The sequence below is a fragment of the Alexandromys fortis genome, unplaced genomic scaffold (genome assembly GCF_014885135.2).
Source record: "Alexandromys fortis isolate MF-2015 unplaced genomic scaffold, M_Fortis_MF-2015_v1.1 scaffold_352, whole genome shotgun sequence".
Lineage (NCBI taxonomy): Eukaryota > Metazoa > Chordata > Mammalia > Rodentia > Cricetidae > Alexandromys > Alexandromys fortis.
Window position 1 is genome coordinate 200,035 of NW_026068237.1, and position 27,293 is coordinate 227,327.

General features: G+C 43.5%; 2 protein-coding genes across 3 annotated transcripts; one reads left to right on the forward strand and one right to left on the reverse strand.

Annotated features, from left to right (window-relative positions):
- Positions 1-739: 739 nt before the first annotated feature.
- Positions 740-9,993, reverse strand: Cdc26 (cell division cycle 26). Of its 2 annotated transcripts, none has more exons than XM_050131024.1 (4): positions 9,863-9,993; positions 7,733-7,812; positions 6,213-6,396; positions 740-1,962 (listed from the first exon to the last, which is right to left on the reverse strand). In XM_050131024.1, the coding sequence occupies exons 3-4, from the start codon at positions 6,291-6,293 to the stop codon at positions 1,786-1,788; spliced, it is 258 nt and encodes an 85-aa protein (XP_049986981.1). In that variant the 5' UTR covers positions 6,294-6,396; positions 7,733-7,812; positions 9,863-9,993; the 3' UTR covers positions 740-1,785. The 2 variants fall into 2 exon arrangements, with proteins under 2 accessions (XP_049986981.1, XP_049986980.1); XM_050131023.1 differs by having other exon boundaries at positions 7,733-7,943; positions 9,863-9,977.
- Positions 9,994-10,060: 67 nt separating this feature from the next.
- On the forward strand, positions 10,061-27,076 carry Prpf4 (pre-mRNA splicing tri-snRNP complex factor PRPF4). The gene is made up of 14 exons (XM_050131011.1): positions 10,061-10,228; positions 10,900-11,077; positions 14,363-14,549; positions 17,160-17,247; positions 17,914-17,993; positions 18,141-18,234; positions 18,796-18,890; positions 20,054-20,112; positions 21,171-21,294; positions 22,583-22,672; positions 24,992-25,114; positions 25,231-25,338; positions 25,419-25,537; positions 25,974-27,076. Exons 1-14 carry the CDS (start codon positions 10,202-10,204, stop codon positions 26,165-26,167), a joined length of 1,566 nt encoding a protein of 521 aa, XP_049986968.1. The 5' UTR covers positions 10,061-10,201; the 3' UTR covers positions 26,168-27,076.
- Positions 27,077-27,293: the final 217 nt, after the last annotated feature.

Here is a 27,293-nt window from a genome sequence, read left to right on the forward strand (position 1 = left end):
CCTCGTGTGTACACTCACATATACAAAGGAGTAATAGCACCTTTTAATTTAAGTTAAAAGCAATATGGATAAGGTACCCCATACAAGACAGGCATATCTAAGCCATATTAAGCTTTTACTATCTATTGATTATTCTGTCCCTGAAGACATAGGAAATGAAAGGTCGCTCTTCTGAGTAAGGTCAGTGTCATTACAAGCACCTGACTAACCTTTTGGGTACTGGTAATCTCGAAATGAACAGATCCTAGGGAACACAGAATTGAAACATATAATGTAGTTGTGTCCAAAAAGATTAGCAATTGTAGTTAAGTCCTAGTCTACTGATAAATAAGAAAACATGGAGATTTTTGGAAAGCTGAAAATAGAAACTTCTCTCCCCACACACTGCTTTCAGACAAGAACACTAAGAAAGCAATATAGTAAAGGCCATTTAGAAGCAAGGGCTTGGAAAGCAGACTGCCCAGGGTTCAAATCTCCTACCTACCACTCCATGGATGAGCTCTGGTTCCATCTCAGGAGTTAAGGGTGTCTGCATGAGTCACTCAGCACTGTCTTACACAGACCTCTGCATGCCAACTATCAGTACAAAAGGCAAAACATGCAGAAACATAAAAACAACTGTGGAAAACCCTACTGGAGAGTTGCAGTAGAGAGGGAGACTGACTGATGCAGGCAGACGCTTTTTCTCCTTGCCCTTCTATAAGGCCTTTGCAGGCTGCAATAACATGAGTCCCCAATCTATGGCCTGTGTCTTGGGTTTTATTGTTTTTTTTAAAACAGATAACAGGACTTAGGGGTCAACAATAAAACTGGAATAAAGGTTTTGTAAAAAGTGTGGAGCAGGAAGAGGAAGCTACACAATTCCCTTTTATCTCTACCTTCCTATTTATATCACTCAGGAACTATCCAAAAGCCTAGGTAAAACCCAGCTAATGAGTCTCTTTGAAACTTGATTCCAGATGTTCTGGCTTCCACAGCCAGTACTTCTGTCCCTAAATTTTATGGTAAAATGGGGCATGGTGCAAAAGTATCCAGAGATCAGACGGGTTCCTGCTGCACAGATACTCAGATGCATCCCAAAGGAAGAAGAATTAGAGTGTCCCGTGCTGTTGGAAATGTCCGTGTTTCCCTCGCTGTATAAAGTCTTTCTGTAAATGAATCTGACTCTTCGTTTTGTTTGTTCATTAGAATCCAATCTCCATGAGGGTAGGAGTCTTTGTCTTGGTTTGGTTTGTTTTAGACATTCTGAGACAAGATTTTACTCTGTTGCCCAGACTAGCCTCCAACTCATGAGACTCCTACCTCAGCCTTCCAAGTGCTAGGTTATAGGCATGAACACGCTCATCTGGAATCTCTGTTGCTTGCAGGATGGTCAGCAGTCACCAAATACTGAATAAATGGGTGAAGTGAAAGTTCGGGGATAAACTGCGGGTTCGGGGTCCTTTTGTAAAGACAAGGAGGGATGACATCACCTCTGGCAGCATTTACCTCTCAGAACTGGGAACTTCATTGCTACTACTTTTAGGGATGTCTCGCATTTTTCCAAAAATATATTTAATTTTAAAAACAAAAATCAGGTAAATTTTCCACAGTTCAACTTTCCAGAAACAAGCCAGAATTTGGCTTCTAGCTTATCAGGAAAGTTGAACAGCAGTAATTTCATGCAGACATTATTCCTCTCTGTAGAAGACAGAAAACATTCTCCTTGGTTATACACACTTAATTCTCTAAATTCTCTGACATCATTTTATTTCATTCCAGAGGTCTGGCATGCAGAATTCATCTCTAAAACTCGAAGTTTCCAAACTGAGATGTGCGGTTGTTGGGCTTAGGTTGGGGTTTATAACCAATTCGATCATTAATCATTTGTTCCCGGCTTTTGGGGTCACTGCTAAGCCCAGTGGCCCCTTCTCCATCACTGGTTCCTACACCTTCCACATCTTCCTTCTGTTTCTTGCGTGTCTGAAAGTATAAAAAAGAAAAGAAAAACATTCTTTCAATCAGCAAATGTTTAGCTAGCACTTCCCATGTACTGGGTATTAGGTTAGGGGTTATAAGCAATAAACTGATATCCCCAGTGTAGGCTAGTTAAGAAGGATGCAGGCATTCCAGGATATCACTGTCTAGAAGGCAATGAGCATGGAGGTGCAGGGTTATAGTGAAGTCCGCAATTCCAAAGAGACACAAAGAAAGGGTGGCGAGGAATTCTAGGTACAAAACAAAGGCCCAGCATGAACCTACAGTTGGAGACAGTGGAGATGAGGCAACAAAAGGTTTTTCAAGCAAACTATGTTTAATGAGAACAAGTAAAAAACAACACGGCTAGTAGTCATCAAAAACCCATAGCCTTGCTGGACATGGTGGCACACGCCTTTAATCCCAGCACTCTGGAGACAGCTCTGTGAGTTCAAGGCCAGCCTGGTCTAAAGAGTGACATCCAAGACAGCCAAGAAACCCTGTCTCAAAAGAGGAAAAAAAAAAAAATAAACCTACAGCCTGACTGGCTCCACACAGCTATGGTATCACAACAAAAAGATGATGCTACCTGGGGTAAGTCATTTTGTAAAGGAATCATTTGTTTATTGGTGATGCTAGGAATTGTGAAAGCTTCTAAATGCATTTGTAAGCCCCCTCAACCCTAAGACATTTTTCTAAAACCTTACACTCACTCTCTCTTGGAAACGGGACAGTGGCCCACACACACACATGCTGGACTGCTCATCCTCCTGTGTCCTTGTGAATAATCTTCAAACCGTTGGACTCTAGCATCCAAACATCGAGAAGGAGTCGCCCCCAGAGACCACCTCACACACCACAGCCGATGCAAAAGCATGAGGATTTTATTAATTCTGTCATGACAGGGTCCCCCAGCATTCGGGAAGCCGAGAGACCCCGAATAGATGGCACAGGCTACTTTTAAAAGCGAAGGCCACAAAAATCAAGGGGGGTTGTGACTGGCTAATTTAAAAGGGCTATTACCAATAATTGGCTGGAGAGCTGTTGCCAGATCAGATGAGGTAAGAGGTCATTTTGACCCCGTTTCCCAGGAGACTGAATCAAAACATACATATATGGGTAATTGTTCAGGAACTGAATACGTGCATGTGTAGCTGTTAGGTCCTTGGTTCCTGGGGAGGAGGGGAAGCACTATGGCACAGAGGCTGAGAGGATTCAAAATTGTCAGGAATGGCTTCAGGATTGTCTTAAAGTCTTACAGACACTCATCATTTCCAGGGCTGAAGATGAATGCCTATAATACAAGCACTCAGGAATCTGAGGCAAAAGATCACAATGAGTTCCAGGCCAACCTGGGCTACACAGTGAGACCCTGTCTCAAAAAACAAAAAGAGCAAAACCTCATCTTTAATAATATACTACCAATATGAATTCTTAAAAGCAAAAAAAAAAAAAAAAAAAGAATTGGACTGGCAAGACAGCTCTGTGAGTAAAGATAATTGATTGCCAAGCCTGAGTCTGAATTAAATTCCAGGAATAAATGTGGTAAAAGAAGGGAAATAGCCAGCGGTGGTGGTGCACACCTTTAATCCCAGCACTCAGGAAGCAGAGGCAGGCAGATCTCTGTGAGTTTGAGGCCAGCCAGGTCTACAAGAGCTAGTTCCAGGACAGGCTCCTAAGCTACAGTGAGACCCTGTCTCAGGGAAAAAAAAAAAAAAAAAGGAGAGAACTAACTCCTGCATCTTGTGCTCTGGCTGCCACAGGCTCTATGGCATGAGGACACTCTTTCACACACACTGTGGACTACTCCCTTCGTATAACTGTAAAGATCTGTTACTCAAATTGGTTTAATAAAATGCTTACTGGCCAGTAGCCAGGCAAAATATATAGGTGGAACAGCCAAACTGAGACTGCTGGGAGGAAGAAACGCCGAGTCAAGGAGATGCCAGCCAGCCAAGGAAGCGGGACGTGTAGAAAATGAGGTAAAAAGCCATGAGCCACTTGGCAAAGTATAGGGTTAATTTTTTTTTTAATATTTATTTATTTATTTATTATGTATACAATATTCTGCCTGTGTGTATGCCTGCTGGCCAGAAGAGGGCACTAGACCCCATTACAGATGGTTGTGAGCCACCATGTGGTTGCTGGGAATTGAACTCAGGACCTTTGGAAGAGCAGGCAATGCTCTTAACCTCTGAGCCATCTCTCCAGCCCAGTATAGGGTTAATTTAAGTGTAAAACTTAGATAGTAACAAGCCTCACCTATCGGCCAAGCATTTATAATTAATTTTAAGCCTCTGTGTCAGTTATCTGGGACCCGGCAGGCAGGACAGAAACTTGCACCCAACACACACACACACACACACACAGAACAAAAAACTAATGCACACTACAGTTTCTGGAATGAAGAGCAAGAGAAACCTAAGTTGTCACTCTTCACATGAATGATGTAAAGCCGATTACACGCTGGGTACATGAAAGATGTAATGTCCCCTATCATATAAATAAAGTTCCTCCAAGAGCAGCAACTGCAAATAGGCTTGGAGGGAGGGAGCCCTCCTCTGGGAAGAGTAAGAGCTCAATGTACTAATCCTTGCCTACAAGGGGCTTCTGACCCAGCTGAAGAAGAAAGACCAACAGAGAGTTAAAACAGAGAGTGGGGGCACCTACAAGAGGTCAGTCAACACAGGGTGGTGAGTGAACTTAACCCAGCTGGGTCAAGATGAGGCGGCCTTGGCCTGATAAAGGGATAAGATACACTGAGCAAAGGGAACAGAGAACACAGCATTGAGATTAAAGATAACTGGGCAGATAAAGGAGAGACGGGCACAGCCTAGGTCATAAAAGGCCTCATGGACCATGCCTAGGGATTTGGACTTCATCCTGAAGGCATGGAAGAATTTATTCTTAGTAATGGATATCTAATATTGTACGGCAAAGCCAAATTTAGAAATACATACAGCTGCCAGGTATAGTCTTGCACGCCTTTAACTGCAGAACTCAAGAAGCAGATGCTAATGTTAAATTCAAGGCCAGCCTGGTCTACATAATGGGTTCCAGGCCAGACAGGGCTACACAATGAGATCCTGTCTCAGACAAAAACAAAACAAAACAAAACACATACACAGTCCTCCACTGCAGGCTGGATTCTAAAGAAAATGGACAGGATCTCTTTAATCAAAGTCCTAATATAAAAGATTTTACAATAAGCAACTAAGTGATTGCAAGAAGCAGGTGAAGGTTCAGTGAGAATATTTGTCTCACATGTACAAGGTCCTAGGTTAATCTCTGACACTAATGGTGACTCAGAGTCCTAACAAACGCTGATAGGCTGTAATAGGGCTCAGCTGGTAGAGTGCCTAGCAAGCACAAACCTGGAGATTAGAGAGATCTCAGACTAAGGTAAAAAAACATGGTATTATTCTGCATAAATGACAAACTGCTATACCCATAGACCAGTGTCTTGCTCAGCCCCGTCAGAGAGGTTTCTTCTTGTACGAGATGGAAATTAGCACAGACCCACAACCAGACAATGTATAGAGAGTGAAGACTTTGAAGCACTCAGTCCTAAATGAAATGTCTTCCTCAAACCCATCCCCTCAAGGCTTGGGGATCTATGTGGAAAAGGAGGCAGGCAGATTGTTAGAGTCAGAGGGATGAAGAAGGATGGCTCTGAGGAGACAGCGCCTTCTAGCCACAACAGGACTCATGCACACATGCGCTCACATTAAAGTACCTGCACAGGTTCAAGCCAGACAGGGTACCAGCACTGAAGGAGAAGTAGACAGACACGGGGTCACAGCCCTAACCAAGAAGCTACCTGCAACTGACATTACTGCCAAAGGGAAAATCAGTTTTCTCCAATATCTTCAATATCACTGGATATACCAACCACACTTCTGAGTCAACTCAACGCCAGGAGTAGTTGGTCAACACAAAATGAACTCAATGGTATTTTTGTGGACTTTTTGTTTCTTGTTTGGGGATTTGTTTGTTTTTGAGAGAGAAAAAACATAAATTTGAGTGAGTAATGGGAGGTATTGGGGTTGGGGAGAACATGACCAAAATATATGAAAAAGTTAATAAACAACAGAGTAATGTAAGAAGAAGAACTGTAAAGGGGTCATTTTCTCTGTTTTGGTCACCACCACGGGAAACACACGTTGTTCTGAGGTACCTGTAAAGCACCCAACAGATTTCACATAGGCTGCTGATGGAGTCTGAGGTCCCCTAACAACCGGAAAGTGAGTCCTTACCTCCAAGTCCTTCCGAATGCTCTCAAACTCATCAATGTCATCGAGCTTGAGCTCCAGGCGTGTTGGTTTCCGCCGCAGCATACTAGTCAGCGCTGGCAGTCACACCCAGTGAGCTACGGGCTATCAGAAATGGCGAGAGAGGAAAAAACTTGCGTGGCGAATCTCAGCTACAAACAGATGAATTCTGTAAACATGAATAAAATAAATGGAACATTAACTCATTTAGAGTTCATGCATAGACTTCAAACTCTTTAAGCCTCTGTTTATTGCTGGGGGCTACGGGGATGGTTCTTCAGTTACGAGCATATCTACGCTCTTGCAGAGGACACAAGTTCAATTCCCAGCTTCTAACCAACTGCCAGCTTCAGGGGCACAGATGCCTATGCCCTCCTTGGACACCTGCATTCATGTGCATATACCTACATACACAAAATTGAAAATAAAATAAAATCTTTAAAAACAAAAGCCAGCAAACTGCCACTAGAGAGAATCTAGGCAGCAATCTTTTTTTTTTTTTTAAACACTTTTTGAGATGCTTTATTCAAAACCTGAGAGATACCACAGATACAGCAGCACAGAAACTATTCTCTGTCCACTTAGGTCCCAAGACCCTTCCAGCTGTGAGCTCCCAAGCATGACACCCAACAATCATCTTAATCTTGTGTTCCAATAACCTCCAAAGAAATACAGTAGCTAAAAGAAATCCCAACACCCGGGGTCACTGTGACTCCAGTTCCAACACCCGGGGTCACTGTGACTCCAGTCCCGGCACTTGGGGTCACCTGAGCCTGGGAATGGAGGCCAGCAAAGAAACAGAAACATTTGGAGACCCTGTCTGAAAAAAATAAATAAATAAAAGAAACCAAATGGTTAGGAGTTGGGGAGATGATTGAACAAATAAAAGTACTTCCGGATCAAGCATGTGGACCTGAGTTCAAATTCCTAACACCCAGATAAAGAGCCAGGCATAGTCAGGCAATGATGACACATACCTTTTATCCCAGCACTTGGGGGCAAAAGCAGGCAAATCTCTTACTTTGAGGCCAGCCTGGTCTACAAAGTAAGTTCTAGGACAGCCAGGGCTACAAAGAAACCCCTGCCTCAAGAAAAAAAGAAAGGAAGGAAGGAGGGAGGGAGGGAAGGAGGGAGGGAGGGAGGAAAGAAGGAACAAAAGGAAGGCAGAGAAAGAAAAATAAAGAAAAGAAGAGAAAAGAAAAGAAAAGAAAAGAAAAGAAAAGAAAAGAAAAGAAAAGAAGAAAAAAAGCTGAGCATGGTCTTATAGGGGTCTGAAACCCTGAGCTATGGAGGAAATGGGACATTGCTGGAGTTTGTTGGCTAAGAGCCTGGCTCTGAAGTAAGGCAGAGTGTAACACAGCAGGACAGCTCGCAAACATGCTCAGGTCTCAGAGTGTATACACGTATGTATACAGCACACTCAAAGTCACATACACACAACTCTGCTTTCTAGAAACATCATCATGTTAAAACCACGGCTTAAATCTCATGAAAACCACACTTACCAATTCATAGGATTATCCACAGGCTCTAACCAGGTCCTAAATGGTGAATCATTCATTAATCAGATGCTTCCTGCGCTGAGCTGTGAAAACAGACAAGAAAACAGACTATGCCAGTCTGGTGTGAGAGCAGAACTCAGGCGGGTCCTTCCAGCGCTGCATGAGCACTTAGCCCAGGCTGGGCTGCTCAGGAGTAGCTGTGGATGTCAACTCCCTGTGGGAAAAGGTGTCTTGGTGAATTTGAAGGGTGGGAAGATGGAGACCAGTAAGGCCGCAGAAGTTGAAAATCATTTCATATGGCAAATGAATGCTTGTGTTAACAAAGCCCCATGTTTGTTTCAGAAAACAAACTAAGTGAGCTTAGTGCCCGTGGAAGGTGTCATCTCTGTCCTCCACAGCAACTATAATAAGCAAATTTCAGAATAAACTGAGCTATCCAGGGCTGGAAAGATGGCTCAGAGGTTAAGAGCATTGCCTGCTCTACCAAAGGTCCTGAGTTCAATTCCCAGCAACCACATGGTGGCTCACAACCATCTGTAATGGGGTCTGGTGCCCTCTTCTGGCCAGCAGGCATACACACAGACAGAACACTGTATACATAATAAATAAATAAATATTTTTAAAAAAAAAAACTGAGCTATCCAGAGAAAGTGAAACTTTCCTTTAATCCTAGACTTTTCCATTATTGCTTTTTTTTCCTCTTTAGTAACTTTAAAAACTTTTTCTTTTTGAAAAAAATTATTTTTAGTTATTTATTGGTGTTGGTGGAGGCACACAGCCCACAGCCATATCAGAGGTCAGAGGACAACCTTTGAGAGTCAGTTCTCTTTCTACCACGAGGGATGTCAGGCTTGGTACAGGTTCCTTTACCCACCGAACCACGCCACAGTCCCATTCTTTATATTATTTTAATAAGAAGCCTTGTGAAGCTTGAAAAATTATTCCAGTTTTGTAAAATTGAAGCAAACAGTTTAGTTAACAATATCATCCTCCTTGAAGTTACACATAGACCATTAGAGTTAAATGTTAATAATCTAAGGCAAAGTTCTGCAATAGTGTACATACGTATAAATTGCTATTGTATGGAATCTAGAATAAAACAAAAGACTACAATGTATACGAATGAAGAAACATTTACCCTTCTCTCAGGAGGCATAGCACAGCCAGGGGGGATATAATCAGTACAAAACACTGGCCCATGACATTTCAAACTGCATTATTCTACGTCTGATAATACCTTCTACCAGATGGTTAAGTAGAGAAATGGAAGAGGAAGCCAGCTCCAAAGGAAAAGGAAGACATTTAATTAGAAGGTTTTCTACTTAAAAACTTAAATTTCATTGTGTACAAAATGAAAGCCTCACCACTAGAGGGAAGTATTGTGTGCAGGTAAAAAGAGCTCTCCAGCCGCCACAATAGCAATCCTACTAAACTATGGCTCCAGAACTACGGGTTAGCTTCATTCCTCACCAGAATTTATTTTCTGTACGCAGTTGAATGACTAAAACAGAATTAGTTCCTTGGCTCATAATTTGTGCATTTAATAAGCACCAGAAGAGGAAGTGCTCCTATAATTGCATTTGTTTGGGGAAAAAGGCTTAAAGAGCGCTCCTGAGTCTGACCAACTCAGGAAACATGAATAGTTTGGCAATCCCCACAATCTTGATGTAAGGAATAAAAGAATTAAGATAAAATTAAAAAAAAAAACGTATTTCTGATGGCCTAGCAATCAGCGGAGCAAGAGCTGCTCGTCTGCACGCTCCCTGACGCCTCCCTGGATCCTTTATCTCAAAGAACACGAACAAAGAATAGGTTGTAAGGTTGTACAACAACAAAAACAAGTAAACCAACAACAAACTAGGCCGCAGCTCCCTGGCCGCGTCTTTATTTTGGGCCTAGAAGATTCTTAGAGTTTAATGTTTTCTTGAAGTCCAAATTTTTAAGACCAGAGGCCCTCGGGAGAACTTCCGTGCCGTCGTGGACAAGTCTCTTTCTCGGCTCCAAGGATGCACTAGTCTAGGGAGAGATTTCCATGGCAACACAGTCCTCGGCTTCGAGATGACGGAAGTCCTCCCGAAGGAGAACAAAAACCCTCGGTTCGCTCCTAATTACAGTCGAGATCCGCGAACCTACCTCTTTTCAGGCCTCTGCAATTTCCCAGAACCTCAACTCCCACCATGACGCCATTGCTGCACGGCCCGAACTACAGTTCCCAGGCTGCTCCGTGCCTCTCTTCCCACGCGCCTCTTCTCCCGCGAGCTTGTGTCGAACACTCTAAGAGGCCACGCCCCTCGAAGCCAGCCGACGCTTGCCAACTACGACGCCCAGGATTCTCCGCGACTCCCAGAGCAGGGAGTACGCTCCTGATACGTTTCCGGCCAGTGACGCACTTCCACTTCGCTAGGCGCGCGGTGGACGGTCTGAAAAGCAGAGCGCGGATTTGGCTAGGGCCTCGCGGCTCCGGAGCCAAGCATGGCCTCCTCTCGAGCCTCCTCCACGGTACGGAGCTTCGGATCGCAGCTCAGGCCGATCCTCTCCCAGAAAGGGCGGGGTCTCCACGGGAAGGGGCCGTTACTTTGCGGGTCAGGGCGGAGGGGTAAGGCTGAGGAGCTTAGCAGCCTTTTCCTGATTTCTGAACGCCTTCGTGTGCTGCCGCTTTCTGCATCTCTCTTATTTCAGACCCGAGCAGTGAACACTTTATGACTGTTCCAAAGCACGGTGCTTAAAAAATGGGGACATGTCTTGACTTAAACTGTATAACTCGGTACTTAGGACGAGGCCTCCCAACTTCTAATCGGCTCTGGAAGTATTTGAAATGTGTATTCCAGTAACATTGTGACTTGGTGCACCTAAAACAGCCCTGATTGTGTTTAGGTTATTCTCAGTATTTGTCCAGTGATGAGCAGTTATTGTAAAACCGAAGATTGCCTTTCCAATAAAATAAAGTATACGAGTCCCAAAGCAAGCCAGATAGACACTTACAACAGATATTGATTCGTTGTATTTGTCTGCCAAACTTAACGAGAACCGAAACTCACACAAAATCCTTATGTATACCCACCTTGTCCCTTAGTTTTTGGAGGAAATAAAACGAAAAGACATTAGCTTCATGCTTTTGGGAAGCATAGTTTACTAGGACTAAGCCTTAATCGGGGTCTTTGATTTAACAGGCAACCAAAGCTAAAGCACCTGATGATTTAGTTGCTCCTGTTGTGAAGAAACCACACATCTATTATGGAAGCTTGGAAGAGAAAGAGAGGGAACGTCTGGCCAAAGGAGAATCTGGGATTTTGGGGAAAGAAGGACTCAAAGCAGGCATTGAAGCCGGGAATATTAATATAACCTCTGGTAAGATACAAATTGTGGCCGGGTGGTGGTGGGCCATGCATGCGTTTAATCCCAGCACTTGGGAGACAGAAGCAGGTGGATCTTTGTGAGTCAGCCTGGGCCACAAGAGCTAGTTCCAGTATAGGCTCCAAAGCTACAGAGAAACCCTGTCTCAAAAAACCAAAAAGATACAAACTAAATCATCTCTCCTCTTTTTAAAAAAAAAAAAAAAAAATTATTTTACAGTGCAGGGGACACCGACCCAGGGTTTTTTGAATACTAGGCAAGTGTTCCACCACTGAACCACACAGACCCATCCTTTGGCTAATCAGTTGCCTTTGAATTCTGCCTCCCTCTCCCTCTTCCCAGGCACTAGAACCAGGTGTACACCACTATGCACCTTTGATGCCAATTTTTCTGATGAACACATTCCCAAACCACATAGGGTCAGCACCTTTGGTTCTTAACCTGGGGAGCTAGTTCAGGTGACAGAAAGTTTGCTGTGCAACCGTTAGAACTTGCGACTGATTCCCCAGAACCCATGTTATTTTGTTTGAATTTGGAGTGGGGGTGTTGGAAAAGGATTTGGAGATTTAGCTTAGTGGCAAGCATGGGGTCCTGGGCTTGGGCCTCTGCTCTGAAGATAAAAAAGACAAAATAACAAAATAAGGGGCTGAAGAGATTGCTGAACAGTTAAGAGCACTGGGTTCTCTTACAGAGTTCTGAGTTCAATTCCCAGCAACCATAATCTATAGTGGAGTCTGATGCCTTCTGGCATGCAGGCATACTTGATGTTAACGCATCATATATAAAATACATAAATAAAAAAAGTTAAAACCTGAATGTGGTGGTACCTTCTTGTAATCCCAGCATTAAGGAGACAGACTGACTTCCTCATATGTGCACACACACAACCTTTCCCTTCGATTCTTACCATTGAATCTGCAACTTTGCCTTCTTGGCAGTGCATGCATTTCTTATATTTCATACAGTCCTATACACAAATTACTGGTAATCTTTGAAATCAGTGAGTGTTTGGGTTCGTCAGTTGTATTTGTCTTTGGGAGATGTAACCTAGTTCTGGCATTGAAGTGTAATTCAATCTGTTTATAGTGTTTGCTCTTTTCTAGTTTGTTTGTTTGTGTTTTTGTCTTTTAAGACAAATGTTTCTGTGTGTAACCCTAGACCAGGCTGGCCTCAAACTCAGAGATTCACCTGCCTCGGCTTTCTAAATACTGGGATCAAAGGTGTGTGCCACCACCACCCAGTTTTCTAGTTTTTTGTTTGGTTGTTTGTTTTGTTTTAATCTAGATTAAAATAATCTTTTTAATATAAAGGGACAGTTACTTTTAAAGGATTGTTTTTAAGCCAGGCAGTGGTGACGGCACCTTTAACGCCAGCACTTGTGCATTGGATGTATTCTGAGGAGTTTCATGCAGTTATAAATGTGCCTTTTTTTCCTTCTGTAAATGATACCGTGATGTGTAAATTGTTTTATAGCCTACGTTTTCCCACTTGTATACTGTTGAGGTTTGTCTCTTTATGTTACTGTCAAGACATGTATTAATTCATTTTGGTGTATGAGACAGGCTCTCCACTTTAGCTCAAACTGGCCTAGAAGTTGTGGTAGTCTTCCTGCCTAGATAACAGATGGGAGCCACCATGCCCAGCTTAAGTTTTACATTATTAGATAAAGTTATGCAAATTTATCGTAAGAAATTAGATTAGGACAGAAAGGTGAAGAAAAGTTTGATAATTCATCTGGGGGCTAGGGGTGCTTACCTGGCATGGTGGCACACACCTGTTACCCTAGCACACAGGTACTAGAGGCAGAAGAATCACAAGGTCAGGAGCATCCTAGGCTACATAGTTTGAGGCTGTCCTGTCTCAAACAAACAGACAGAAAACACAGGACTGGGATAGAGTACTTGCCTAACGTGTGTAAGGTTCTGGGTTCAATCCCTAGAACATAAGAAAATTAAGCCTTTTTTTTTTTTTTTAAGGAAATAAAAGATTCCCATGCAGAAAGGGTGTGTGTGTGTCTTTCCCTGCACACACAATACTCTGACTGTCGCAAGCGACCTTTATTTCCATACGCCTCCTTTCATCCAAATGTGGGCGCTTACTCTGGGTTTTAAAACTAGTCACTGTAGTATCCACAAAGTCTTGTCTTTCCTGGCCAGTATTTCGTCTTACCAGTAAATGTGTGTGAATGCTCTTAGAGTGGTGTTACTTTAGCAGATAGCTTTGGCAGTTCTTAAGTAATAGAAAGAAGTAGCCTGGCTCTCCTGCTCTCAATTTAAAGCGTCATTTTGGCTTATGTTTTGGTGTCATTTAATGAGCTAAATATGCTGAACTATAAAGAGATAGATTAGGTAGGCTTCTTCTTTCATATGCTTACAACTTTACAACTTATTGAAAACCAAAGAAATTTGCATATTAATAAGATGGATATACTTATTTATTAATAGGATTAAATCTTGGCTGAATATTTAATGTTGCAAGGCAGGGCATATTAAATGTTTTTCATAGCACTTTGGTTTTTTTTTCTTTTTTAATTTAAATCAGCAACTCAGTGAATTTTTTTGTTTTTTGACCCTTTCTTCCTTCTTTTTTTTTTTTGTTTGTTTGTTTGTTTTTGAGGCAGGGTCTCTGTAGCTTTGGTTCCGGTCCTGGAACTAGCTCTTCTAGACCAGGCTGGCCTCAAAGTCACAGAGATCTGCCTGCCTCTGCCTCTGCCCCCATGGGGCTGGGATTAAAGGCTTGCACCACCACTGCCCGGCTCTTCCTTCCTTTCTTTCTGACAAGGTCTGTATGGCCCATGCTGTCCTGAAACTCACTATGTTTGTATAGTCAAGTATGACGTTGGTCTCCTGGTCTTCTTGCCTCCTCCCATGTGCTGAGATTACAGGCATGTACAGCCATGTGTCCCCCATAACTGGACCATATTATAAGAGTAAAAAACTCTGTAAAGACTTTGCAATTCATAACAGGTAATGGCTTTGAGGTAGTGTTCCTTAGTGTTGTGTAGCATGACAGACTTGCAGAGTTGCATGTGCTCAGAAACAAGGCATGGTGCAACCCTCGGGCATGACAAAAACAACTCTGATTTGATTTTGGATTAGGTGTTGGTCACACTAACACCTTCAGAAACCTTTCAATATTGCTGAATTCTTTGTGAGCCCCACACTTACACCTTATGGCACCTCCATCCGGTGTAAGAAGCTATACTGTAGAACACACAGACTCTGATTGGATGTTATTTCTAATTGTTTCTTTCGCCTGTGTTGCCTGTTCTTCACATAGGGGAAGTGTTTGAAATTGAGGAGCACATCAGTGAGCGGCAGGCAGAAGTCTTGGCAGAGTTTGAAAGAAGAAAGAGGGCGCGGCAAATCAATGTCTCCACAGATGACTCAGAGGTCAAGGCTTGCCTTCGAGCCTTGGGAGAACCTATCACACTTTTTGGAGAGGGCCCTGCTGAACGAAGAGAAAGGTGTCCTTTATAGTTACACTTTTTTTTAATTACAAGGTTCTAGTGTTATGGATTATAAAGAAGGTCCAGTTTTCCTATCAAACCTTTTCCTGCTCTAATATGAAGTTGTTTGAAATGCTGGGATTTGGTTTTGTTTTGTTTTCTAAGATGTGTTTTTAATTAGTAATTCTGTATGCATCTGTGTCTGGGAATGTGCACCTGATTTCTGGTACCCTGGGAGTTCAGAAGAGGGTGCCATCCCCTGAGGCAGTTGTGACCTGCCTTACATGGATTCTGGGAACCGAACTTGGCTTCTCTGGAAGATCAGGAAGCACTCCTTGACTGCTGAGCCATATCCTCTGGCCCTGGTACACAATATTTCATTTTTTGGTTTTCTCTTACCTTGTAGAGCGTAAGTGCCATTTGTTTACAGAAGCCTTCCTCCTGTGAAGTAAGCCCCCGTTATTTCTGTCAAAGCCCTTTTAAAGGATACGTGTTAAAATCCTGTTTATTTGAGTATGTGTGCCTTCACACAAGTGTGGGGTCCTAGAACAACTTTGTTACCATGTGTCCCAGCGATTTGTCTCAAAGCAGCATGCTTGGCGGTGGGCACCGTTACATGCCAGCCTCCTTACCAGCCTGGCTGTGTGTTTGCTGTTTGTCTCTCTCACCTGCCAAGTGCTTTGTATTGTATGAAGTATTGTTCTTGGTCATTGTGTCCCAACTTCCACGACCTTAACTCGTGTCTGCCATAGTGACACTGACATCTGGCTTTCTCCCTTTGTTCTTCCTCTCCACTCACTGCCTTAGCCCTCTCGCTGCACACCCTCCTGTGGATACCATGAATAGCTCTGGGCCACTGGCCCCCACTTGAATTCTGGCTTTGGCAATCACCAGACCTCCTGTGTTCCATATCCCAGCTCCACTGAGCCATTGCAGGGCTGAGCTCAACCTGTTTTCCTTTACATTTCTTTAACCCTCTGCTCAACTGGCATTTTTGTGTTTTGACTCTTTGGCCCGAACAAGCACTTGACAACACCTTTTCTGTAAGGCCTCCCTGCTCTCTGCCCCACACTCTTCCATATTGCTTTCACATCCTGCTCACCACTGTCCAGATCTGGTGTGATGTGCTGTGCTCTGCAGTCCTTTCAGAACTATTCTTTAGTTTTAGTTTTGCTGTTGTTGCTTTGAGACAGGGTCTCGCTCTATAGCCTTGGCGGACCTGGAGCTTACCATCACACTTGGCTTTTAATTTTTATTTTACTGTAACAAGAGCTCAGTGTATGGCCCTGACTGGCCTGGAACTCACTTTGCAGACCAGGCTAGCCTAGAATTTAGGACGACCCACCTACCTCTACCTCCAAGTGCTGGGGTTAAAAGTATATGCCATCAAGCCTAGTTCCTTTAGAACTGTTCTCCCTTCCCCAGCCCCCGAGACAAGGTTTCTCTATGTGACACTGGCTGTCCTGGGACTCGCTTTGTAGACCATTCAGAGACCCACCTGCCTCTGCCTTCCGAGTGATGGAATAAAAGGCATGCACTGGGGGCTGGAGAGATGGTTTCATGGTTAAGAACACTAGCTGTTCTTGCAGAACCTGGGTTCAGTTCCCAGCAACCACATGGTGGCTCAAAGTCTAGTTCCAGGGAATCTGATACCTTCTTAGAACCCCACAGGGACTGGGTACATAGGTGCCAATTAGACATACGTGGAGGTAAAGTATTCATACAATAAAGACAAGTAGGCCAGACGGTGGTGGTACACACCTTTAATCCCAGCACTCGGGATGCAGAGACAGACAGGCAGTTCTCTGTGAGTTTGAGGCCAGCCTGGTCTACAGACCAAGTTCTAGTACAGGCTACAGAGAAACCCTGTCTTAAAGCCGCCCCCTTAAAGAAAGTATATTTACTAAAATAGAATAGAATAAAGGCAGGCACCACCATACCCAACTTGAAACTATTCTTACTCACTCCATATACTAGCCCGAATCAGCGCCCTGCACATCATGGCATTAGTGGGTTCAGCTGTCCTTAAAGACTAAGTGGCAGCCATGTATAGGCCAGTTGACTCTAAGTGGAAGAGAATAATTGCTAATAGCTGCATTTCAGGAGCCTTCAAATAAAGAAGAATGGAGGAGGTCTGAGAGGGGGCAGAATAAAGGGTGGACACCTTCCTGTTTGCTGCGGCCTCGCCTTTTTCCTGTTTCCTCTCATCCAAGTCATCTGATGCCCAAAAATATTGACTTGGAAAATGCCAGAAGTAAAGTAAACGCTTTTTAAATTTTAAATTGCACACCTTCTGAGTGATGTACTGAAATCTCTTTGTCTGCTATATCCTTATATCTGTGCAGTAGAATAAGGTATTTTGAGAGTGAGAAAGAAAACAGACTCTGTAAACATAATTTTAAAAATCTGGGTTTTTGTTACTATCATTTTACCTTGCCTAATTTATGAACTAAACTTTGCCCTAATAATATATGAGCCTGGAAACACACACAATATGGATAAAGTTCATTGCTCCCAGTGGTTGTAGGCATTCAGGGATCTTGACACGTCTCTCACTAGTGGTGTTGGAATCCTACTGAACCCTTTTGACACTTCATGCATATTGATTTTGGACCTTTTTTGTTACAGGTTAAGAAATATCCTCTCAGTGGTTGGAACCGATGCCTTAAAAAAGACTAAAAAAGATGATGAGAAATCTAAGAAATCAAAAGAAGAGGTAAAATGTGAAGAAACTGGAGAATAGGTCTTTCCAGTGCTGTGCTTTGCTAGGATGAAGAGAGGTATCGACAGGTTCCACCATCTGGGAATGGTTGATCTCAAGAGTTGGTAATTCTTCTATGACTGTGAATGGCATTATAAGTTAGTTCTCCATTCATGAAGGCACCATGGCACTCTTGATGTGACTCAATAAGAAACCAGAAACTGCCAGGCGATGGTGCACTCAGGATGCAGAGGCAGGCAGATCTCTGTGAGTTTGAGGTCTACAAGAGTTAGTTCCAGGTCAGTCAAGGCTACACAGAGAAACCCTGTCTCGGAAAGGAAAAAAAAAAAAAAAAAAGTAGGGGGCTGGAAAGAGCTCAGCCCTTCAGAGTGTGCGCTGATCTTCAAGATCCCAGCAATGCACAGCTGCTAAGCAATCTGCTGTGGTCCTCTGGCCTCCATGGCACCTGCATTCACATACAAGGCCCCCATATAGACACATAACACAGTTAAACCATTCTCTTTTTTAAAGAAACCAAAGTAGTTAATAAAAAGGACATGTGCCTGCTTCATTCTATCACTGAGCCAATTCACTTTCTTTGTGAGCAGTTACAGTTAGAACGGCTGTGGGGAGAGCGGGTGCGCTGCAGACCTAATGTCTCTTCTGTTACTTCCTGTTTAGTATCAACAAACCTGGTACCATGAAGGACCAAATAGCCTAAAAGTGGCCAGACTGTGGATTGCTAATTATTCACTCCCCAGGTAAGCAGAGGTCCAGGAGAAAGGAGTCTGTCATTTCACGGGTGAGGATAGACTATGATGCTAGTGTTAATTGTGTGGGATTTAGAAGTAGAGAGTGGACAGACCCTTGTTGGTAGCTCCTTCAATGATGATGTTTATGGATCACAGAGCAATGAAACGCTTGGAAGAGGCCCGTCTCCATAAGGAGATTCCTGAGACAACCAGAACCTCCCAGATGCAAGAGCTGCACAAATCTCTCCGGGTAAGGAAGGTGCTCTTTGCTGTCGTCCAGTTTCTTACCTTACTAGAGATTGTTTGGGCCCCATCCACAGCTGTGGTGACAAGGACATTCTGTGCTTTGTGCTCACGGAGACCAGTGCTTCTGCTCTTGGCTGCTCCCTTCTAATAGATCAGAGCTGTGCTCTGCTTTTCTCTGTAGATTTTGTTTGTGGTGGTGGTGGTGCACACCTTTCATCCCAGCACTCGGGAGGGAAAGGCAGGGGATCTCTGAGATTGAGTTCAGCCTGGTTTACAAAGTTCCAGGACAACCAAGCTTACCAAGGTTGGGGGGCGGGAGTGTGGCGGATAATGAAGCTATGATAAACAAGTGGCCTTCCAGATAAGATTGTATTCTTTCCATTCTTTCATCAGCATTAGTGCCATCTAACAACAGGCACGTATAAACAATCTGAGAGGTTGTTACTTCTGCCTCCTCCTTGCTCCCATATCCCCAATCTCCATTTTTTCCCAAAAGTGGAAAAACCAAAGAACTCTTTGATTAGCCTTTTAAGTGATCACCTTTTTTGTTGTTGCTGTTTTTTAGTCTTTGAATAATTTCTGCAGTCAGATTGGAGACGATCGGCCTATCTCCTACTGCCACTTTAGTCCCGATTCTAAAATGCTAGCCACAGCGTGTTGGTAAGTTTCACTTTACAGTAACATTTTCCTAAATTGTGCGTGGATTCTGAAAGAAGAATGTCTTTGTCGCAGATATCTTTCCTCTGTCGTCTTCTCCTGCTTCTCATGAGGCGGGTGTCATGGCTCTGCCCGCTTCTGCGCTTCCACAGATCTTCTGTTTGGGTGTTGACTACTCCTGAAGGTCCCCAGAGATCCATGGCATGTAATGTCTATCCCGTTCTTCCTCTGCTGTTTTGGAGTAGTTCGTAGGGGAATTTTATAAACCAAGTATATATTTTCACGTCTTAGTCCAGCTGTGGTCTCACTGAGGCAGGCAGTCCTTGGGAGCCTCGGTGCCTTTGTCTGTACTGTTGGTACAGTAGCTAATACTTGTCATGCATTTGGTAAGAACTTGGTAAGTGTTAATTATTAGTCTTATCTTTGTACATATTGCCACATATACAGGAAAGTTGGGGTGCTAGGGTGTTTGTGTGTTCATGTGGGCATATGCACATGTGCAGTTCAATATGTGTGTGCATGTGGAGGCCAGAGGCCAGTATCCTTTCCCAATTGCTCTCCACTTTATTTTGAAATAGGGTCCCTTACTGAATTGGAATTATCACTTCCCCGAGACTGACCGGTCCATGAGCCCATCCCAGTGTTGGGGTTCTGGACATTATACGCTGAGCTCTGAGTGCTGGGAACCTAGACTCAGATCCTCGTGTTTGCATACCAAGCACTTTATTGAGTATGTGAGCCAATTCCTGAGCCCTGGTTTACTTTATTTTTGCTTTTTTTTCTGGATCATAGCTATCTGAGAAAGAAGAAACTTAACCCTAACTACAGTAGGCAGAAGTGAAGCTCTGGCTCAGGAGAAAGCCGAAGGCTAAAGTACTTGGTAGATGGCAAAATACTGCTCAGATTTCAGGTCAAATTTAATTTTTCTCCCTTCCCTTTTAAGTTGACCTGACATTTGGAACAGCAGCTTGCATGCCGTGATAGTCTGAGGAGGCCACTGGTTCCCAGGAGCTGCTATAGCCCTCTTTTCAACAAGCCTGTGCTTTTCTGTTGGCCACTGTCGAATGTATAGGGGCAAAACAACACTGTCTTTGAGTGATACTATGAACGTGCATTTCCTTCCCAGACCAACCCTAGCTGAGGTGCTTTCCTTTTGTGTTTGGTAGGAGTGGGCTCTGCAAGCTCTGGTCTGTGCCTGACTGCAGCCTCCTTCACACTCTTCGAGGTGAGTTACTATCTCAGAAAACTGTTAAAGAACTCAGGTACAGTACACATCACTCTTCTGTGTGTATACACGTGGGTATGTACTCTGTGTACATATATAAGTGCCAGCAGAGACCGGATGACGGAGCCACCTGATGTGGGTTCTGGGAACCTAACTCAGGTCCTTTAACTGATGAGTTATTTCTCCAGCCTATGCATTGCATTTTGATTTGAGTGGATGGATGTGTGTGGTTTTCTCTCCCCACAACACTAGAAAACAATGACTTCACATGCATGCAGTCTGTCCTCCTGTCCAGCCACATTGGCTTTTACCGCATCTAAATTAAAAAACACAAAGTTCTTTGTGTTTTGCTTTTTGATTTGGTTTAGTCTTTTGAGAGTGGAATCTTACTCTGTTTCCCAGGCTGGCTTTCAATTCAGTATCTTCCTGCTTTGGCCTCCCAAGTGCTGGAATTACAGATATAGTCCACTATGCCATTTTTTGCCCCCCCGTCCCCCCAATTAAAAACAAAAATACAATTTGAGTGTTTGTTTAAAGCAATTTCTTTGGGGGCTGGAGAGATGATTCAGCAGCTGAAAACATTCTTTACAGAGCCCCTGAACCCACATCAGATGGCTTGCAACTGTCTGTGATTCTGGCTCCAAGAGATCCGGTGACCTTAGTAGGCACCCACTCGTGTGCACATACTCACACATATACATAATTTTAAAACCTTTTTGTTTTGTTTTTTGAAACAGGGTTTCTTTGTAGCTTTTCAGCCTGTCCTGGAACACACTATGTAGACCAGGCTGGCTTAAAACTCACGGAGATCCTACTATCTCTGCCTCCCACAGTGCTGGGATTAAAGGTGTGCACCACCACCACCCAGCCTAAATCTTAAAAATAAAAAATAAATACCTGGGCATGGTGGCACATACCTTTAATCTCAGCACTCAGGAGGCAGAAGTAGATAGATCTTTGTAAATTCAAAGCCAGCCACGAGTGCACAGAGTCTTCATACTGTTTGTTCACATTCCTTAGTGTAAGAACCCCCTGACTCTGCTCTCCTATATCTCTAGGCCATAACACAAATGTAGGAGCAATTGTATTCCACCCTAAATCCACTGTCTCATTGGACCAAAAGGATGTCAACTTGGCCTCTTGTGCTGCTGATGGTTCTGTGAAGCTTTGGAGTCTGGACAGGTGATTATTACCATTCTGCAGTCCCCAGTGTCATCCCTAAAGGAGACAGGCAGTCGGCTAGCCCTTAGGTTTAAAATGGGACATTTAACCCCAGACATGTCCAGGAGTCCAGGAAACTCACTGAAAATAGAAGATGTCTTTTCATAGACTTTTTCTGTTCTCAGAAGGTGTGCTGGGATTTTCTCTCCTCGCTTGCTTTGGCCTTCAGTTTTTGCATTTAGCATAGTAGTCACTGATTCCCAGCTCCTGTTACTGTAAAACAACCCAAGTTAACCTACATGGTATGTTAGCATTGGTGGAATGCAGTTTTGTAGGCTCCTGAATCTATGCACACAGCCACAGAGGAGAGGCAAGTGAGGTTTGTCTGGCAGTACAGGCCACTGGTGTCATCCTGTATCTGGGGTGTATTTTCCAACTACAGCATTTTCTTTTTCACGTGGGCATGTGGGTGATTTTACTAGTCCTCTCAAAATTTTAGAAGCATACTGCGATCTGAAAGACATCTGAATGCTCATTTTTCTTTCCTAGAGAAAGCATGGCAAGGTTTTATTTCAGAATTTTCCAAAGCACTAATTAGCATCTGCAGTCTTTGCCAGATAGGATCTCAGCGACTAAGCATGGCGAGTTTTAATTGGCTTTTGTAGTATTTAGCAGTGCTGTCTCCATAGGGCACTGTTTGGGTCTGTGTGTGCTTATTGGCAGTGCTCCCTTCTAATTGCCCTCTTTGGGCTCATGTTTATTTTCTCTCTGGTGTTCCAGCCTCTGTTGTTGCTAGGTAGCAGAAATTAGTGGCCTCCTAGCTTAGGAGTTCTTTTTATTTGGATCTTTGAACAGACTAAGGGTTAGGTAAGATTATTTGGGACCCATTGAACCAAAACTGATTTCAGTATTCATTCTTCTACCAAAGTATGTTTTCCTTTCTGAATCTCTGCACTACTTTGAAGCAGTGAATCTGTTCTGCTCATTGCTCTGAAGAACTTTTGTTCTCTAATCCTCGGTAGAGAATTTATTGACACAATGAATTGAGATAGTGATCACTTTGCCCTGTGGTCACAGAACCTTAAGTAGCTTACGTTCTTGTTTTCCCTAAGGTTATAAGCATTAAAGGTGCAGTTTCAGGCAGCACAGAGCCTTGTGCAGGTGCTGTCAGCCCTGTACTGCAGTGTAGAGCACACGTGGTAATACCTGTGGACAAGTGACAGCGAGTGTATCTGCACAGCAAATAAACTGAATGGGCCGTGCATGGCTCCAAGGTGTCTAACCCCTATATGCATTTTATGCCTTTCAGCGATGAGCCAGTGGCAGATATTGAAGGCCATACGGTGCGTGTGGCTCGGGTAATGTGGCATCCATCAGGGCGTTTCCTGGGCACGACCTGGTAAGCCATACGTTAGTTTCCACTTTGAGCTGTTGGTTTTGATAATCCTTTTCAATTATCTGCCAGGTAAATATTTAGAGCAAGGATCTTCAGTTAAAACATTCTCAAACTTCAGTGTCAGAATCAGAAAAAATTCAAACAATAGTCCGGGCAGAGTACATTTACTTTAAATCTCACTGAGTGTTCAGCACATTATAGTGAAACTCAGAAGGCTAAAGCAAGAGTGTCACGGCCTTGGGGCCAGACTGGGCTACATAGCAAGACTTAAGAAAATAAATAAATAAAGCAGAGTTGGGCAGTGGTAGCTCTCACGCCTTTTATCCCAGCACTCAGGAAGCAGAGACAGGTAGGTCTCTATGAGTTTGAGGCCAGCTTTATCTACTGAACAAATTCAGGACAGCCAGGGCTACACAGAAACCCTATCTTGAAACACTAATAAAGAAGATTTCTCTGTGCCAACATGTTGACTTCTTTTTCTGGTTCTCTAAGTTTAGTGAGGCTTAGTTCTATTAACAATATTTTTCTTTGAGATTTAAGTAACATACAATAGAATGGATTGTTTTATTATACAAGTCAACCTTGACAAGTATATACCGCTTATAATCCACACCGTCACCGCCCCTTCCTACTCTCCCCTTCCAAAGTAGCCTCTGACTTGGTCTGTTCGTTCTGCCTGTTTATGCCCATCTATGCTGTTCAGCTCAGCTCTGTGTCTGTGCCAGTTTATGCATTCTCCTGTTGGTGGACACATGGGTGTTGTTCTAGATTGTGGCTAGTTGAGATAAAGCTATTATAAATACTTTTTCTTCTTTTAATGTATGTTTGTGTGCCTTGTGTGCCTCGTGCCCACAGAGGCCAGAAAGGGCCATTAGATCCCCTACAATGAGAGTTATACAAGGTCGGGAACTTTTACTGGGTGCTGGGAATCAGACCTTGTCCTCTGGGAGAGTAACCCATGCTCTTAACCACTGAACCATCTCTTCATCCCTAGCTATAAATATCCTTACTGAAGCTTTTTATGTTTTTTTTTCTGCTTTCTCTTGGGTAAATACCTAGGAGTACAAATGCTAGTTCATAGAATGGATTTATATTTAGCTTTATAAAAATATTCAGGCAAGGGCTAGAGAGATGGCTCAGCGGTTAAAGCATTGACAGCTCTTCCAGAGGTCAACTCCCAACAACCACATAATGGCTCATAGCCATTTATGATGGGATTTGATGCCCTCTTCTGGCATGCAGGTGTACCTGCAGATAGAACACCATATACATAAGATAAATAAATATTTTTTTAAAAAAATTCAGGCAAGCTGGGTTCCGTGCCATATGCTTTTACAGCCCCAAGTCTCAGCAGGAGGGCCTCAAGTTTGAGTCCAGCATGGGCTTCATAGTAGGGCCCACTCTCCAGAGTAAACGATGGGCTGAATTCTGGCTGCTCTGTTCTGTAGCTCTGTCAGGCTTCCTGTCTCAGCCACTGTAGCTGGCACCTTACGTTAGTGACAGCTGCAGGCTTTTGCCATGTGCTTGTAAGTCATGTGCACACCTTCTTTGGTCCACTCTTTGCTTTGCCCTTCTTGGGGTTATTTTTTCTCTATTTGTACCACCATGTAGAAATCACTGAAGATTTCTATTAAAATTGCTGTAGCACCCTTGTGAACCCTACTCATGAATATTTGGGTCTATTCTGTATCTTCTCTATTTGTCTATCTAGATTTTTTATACCAACATCCAGTTGAGACTCTAGTAAATAATACAAATGCTTGCTTGGTGGATGAAAGGATATAACAATGGAATTGGGGGGACGGACAGTTCAGTCTTTGCTGGGCTGTTTCTTAAGAATTTTGTTTTTTGTTTGTGCTGGTGACTGAACCCAGGGCCCTGCACATATCAGGCAAGCCCTACCCTCCTACTCTTGAGCCCCTAACCCTAAACCAGGGAGTTCTTTTTTGTTTTGGTTTGATTTTCGAGACAGGATTTCTCTGGCTTTGGGGCCTGTCCGGAACTCAGAGATCTGCCTGCCTCTGCCTCCCAAGTGCTAGGATTAAAGGTGTGCACCACCACTGCCCAGCTAGGGAGTTCTTTTTTAAAAATGGCCACTAAAGCAAAGTATAGAATGTTCTTGTTCTCCCGGTTGTCATTTAAGACATATAGGCTTGAATGGTGAGGCATTGTTTATGCCAGAAAGGAATTTCTTGTTAATATGATTGAATGAACAGTTTGAGGAACATGAGCTAAGCTACAGTTTTTATAGTACCTTGAATATAGACAAAGTATCGGTTTGCTCCTTGATTATTGGTATAAATTCTTTTATTTATTTTTAAGTTATGACCGTTCATGGCGCTTGTGGGATTTAGAAGCTCAAGAGGAGATCCTGCATCAGGAAGGCCACAGCATGGGTGTGTATGACATTGCCTTCCATCAAGATGGCTCTTTGGCTGGCACTGGGTAAGACTTCCTCCACAAAGCAAGGGGGTGGGCAGGTCAGTAGTCTCACCTCTTAGGCATCCCTGCTTCCCTATGGAACTGGATTCTGAGTATTCACATATATGTTGTTTCTTCAGGGGACTGGATGCATTTGGTCGAGTTTGGGACCTGCGCACAGGACGGTGCATTATGTTCCTAGAAGGCCACCTTAAAGAAATCTATGGGATAAATTTCTCCCCCAATGGGTAAAGCACAGTCAGTGAATGGGAAGGGTTCTGCTCAGATAGTACTCTTTGTTTCTAACTATGATACTTCTGATCCACAGCTACCACATTGCAACTGGCAGCGGTGACAACACCTGCAAAGTATGGGACCTTCGACAGCGACGTTGTGTCTACACCATCCCTGCCCATCAGAATTTAGTGACTGGTGTCAAGTTTGAGCGTAAGCTTTGCTCTTGTCTCAGCTTTAACACCAGACGCTTCGTGGAATATATGCCCAGGCATTGGACTTAGACATGGAACCTCTATTAAAGAAGCAAATTTTAATTCCCTCCCTCTGCCATACCTATAGACAAAACTGTGGAAAGCTTGCTTCTTGAGGCAAAGACTTCTGTGAAGGCTCTGTTTGAGTTTGTCCTCCGTGGACAGGCAGGCAGGAAAGGATCACATAGCCTTCATACCATTATTGGGTATTCTCAGTCTCCTTATGACTGTCCCTTGCCTTGGAGGCCCCCTAGAAATGTAGAATCTATGGTTAGGTGTATCTGAATGCAGACATAACCTTTCTTTCAGATTAGTTCTGGCGGGTCTTTGTGCTTTTGTGTTTTAAGATCTTTTGGAATGCTGAAATCTCTCGTGCTTGCTCTGTCTCTCCACAGCTATCCACGGAGACTTCCTGCTCACGGGTGCCTACGATAACACAGCCAAGATCTGGACCCATCCAGGCTGGTCCCCGTTGAAGACTTTGGCTGGTCATGAGGGCAAAGTAATGGGCCTTGACATTTCTTCTGATGGGCAACTCATAGCCACTTGCTCGTATGACAGGACCTTCAAACTCTGGATGGCAGAGTAGGCAAGACAATGGAAGGACTCGGGCCTTGTCCTCTCACCAAGGAGCCATTTTCCTCAGAGGAAAGAATTGTGCTATGTTCTATCATGTTTTCTGTCAAATACCATGTGTAGGATTGGATTTTCACATCAGCCCACTCTGAGCAGGCCAGCCTCTAGGTGATGGCAAATCCTTCATGATTAGAAAGCAATCCTAGTCTCAGGTTCTGCCATGAACTTTGTAGACATTGTTTCGACTTCATTGCTTTTGGATGCCCTCCCACCTCTGTCAGTGCTCAGGACTGCGACTATTCTTTCATTTTTAAAATTTTTTTACTTGGCATTTTGAGACAAGTCTGTCTCTCTAGCCCTGACTGTCCTGAAACTTGGTGTATATCAGGAGGCTTCACATTGTAAGTGACCCTCCCGCCTCTGCCTTCCGAGTGGCGGCATTATGGAGATGTGCTGCCCAGCTGACTGCTGGGTTTGTACTGCTTGAAACATGGCTCTCTGTAACATGGTTTGTGCTCCCTGCTGATGCGACCCAGCAGGAAGATAGCCGAGCAGGGCCTGCGGGCAAGCTCCTCTCTCGCCCCTGAGAATGGGGTGTCGAGCAGTGAACTGCAGTAAGGATGGTTTGCTCTCTTTCCGTGGAGCTCCCCGAGGGTACTGACTGCATCCGCGACTCTGAACTGTGTCTGAAAACCTCTTCCATTTCCTTTTGAAGTTTGGCCTCCTAAGGCTATTGTATCCATATTCAAAGGAGTTTTTAGAAACAAACATGATGTCCGTGGTACAGCTCCTTCCTGTTGACTATTTAAAGGGTGTACTTTATGTATTAAAGGGTTCTTCATGTCACAGTAAATAGGGGCTCCAAACATAAACTTTTTTTTTATTATACACTTGCTGAGAGTAAAATCCTACCATAAAAATATCTTTCAAAGGATTATTTTCTAGTTCATCGTTTTATGAATCGTAACCCCAAAGAGGTCCTCTTTTTTTAGTTTTGAGATCTAATGTAGTTTCAGGTATGAATTGTCCAATTTCTAGCATCTTCACAGATTTTTATAGTGGATTTTTTAAGGGGTAAAGGTGTAGGTCTTTTTGACAGGGTCTTACTCTGTAGATCAGATTGGCCTCAGACTTTGTGC

Excerpts from the sequence above, each read along its gene's own strand:
- Cdc26 (XM_050131024.1), bottom strand. The coding sequence starts at position 6,293 with ATGCTGCGGCGGAAACCAACACGCCTGGAGCTCAAGCTCGATGACATT. Across the intron at positions 1,963-6,212 it reads GCATTCGGAAGGACTTGGAG|ACACGCAAGAAACAGAAGGA; the intron begins GTAAGGACTCAC and ends TTATACTTTCAG.
- Prpf4 (XM_050131011.1), top strand. The coding sequence starts at position 10,202 with ATGGCCTCCTCTCGAGCCTCCTCCACG. Across the intron at positions 11,078-14,362 it reads GAATATTAATATAACCTCTG|GGGAAGTGTTTGAAATTGAG; the intron begins GTAAGATACAAA and ends TTCTTCACATAG. Across the intron at positions 20,113-21,170 it reads CCTCCTTCACACTCTTCGAG|GCCATAACACAAATGTAGGA; the intron begins GTGAGTTACTAT and ends CTATATCTCTAG.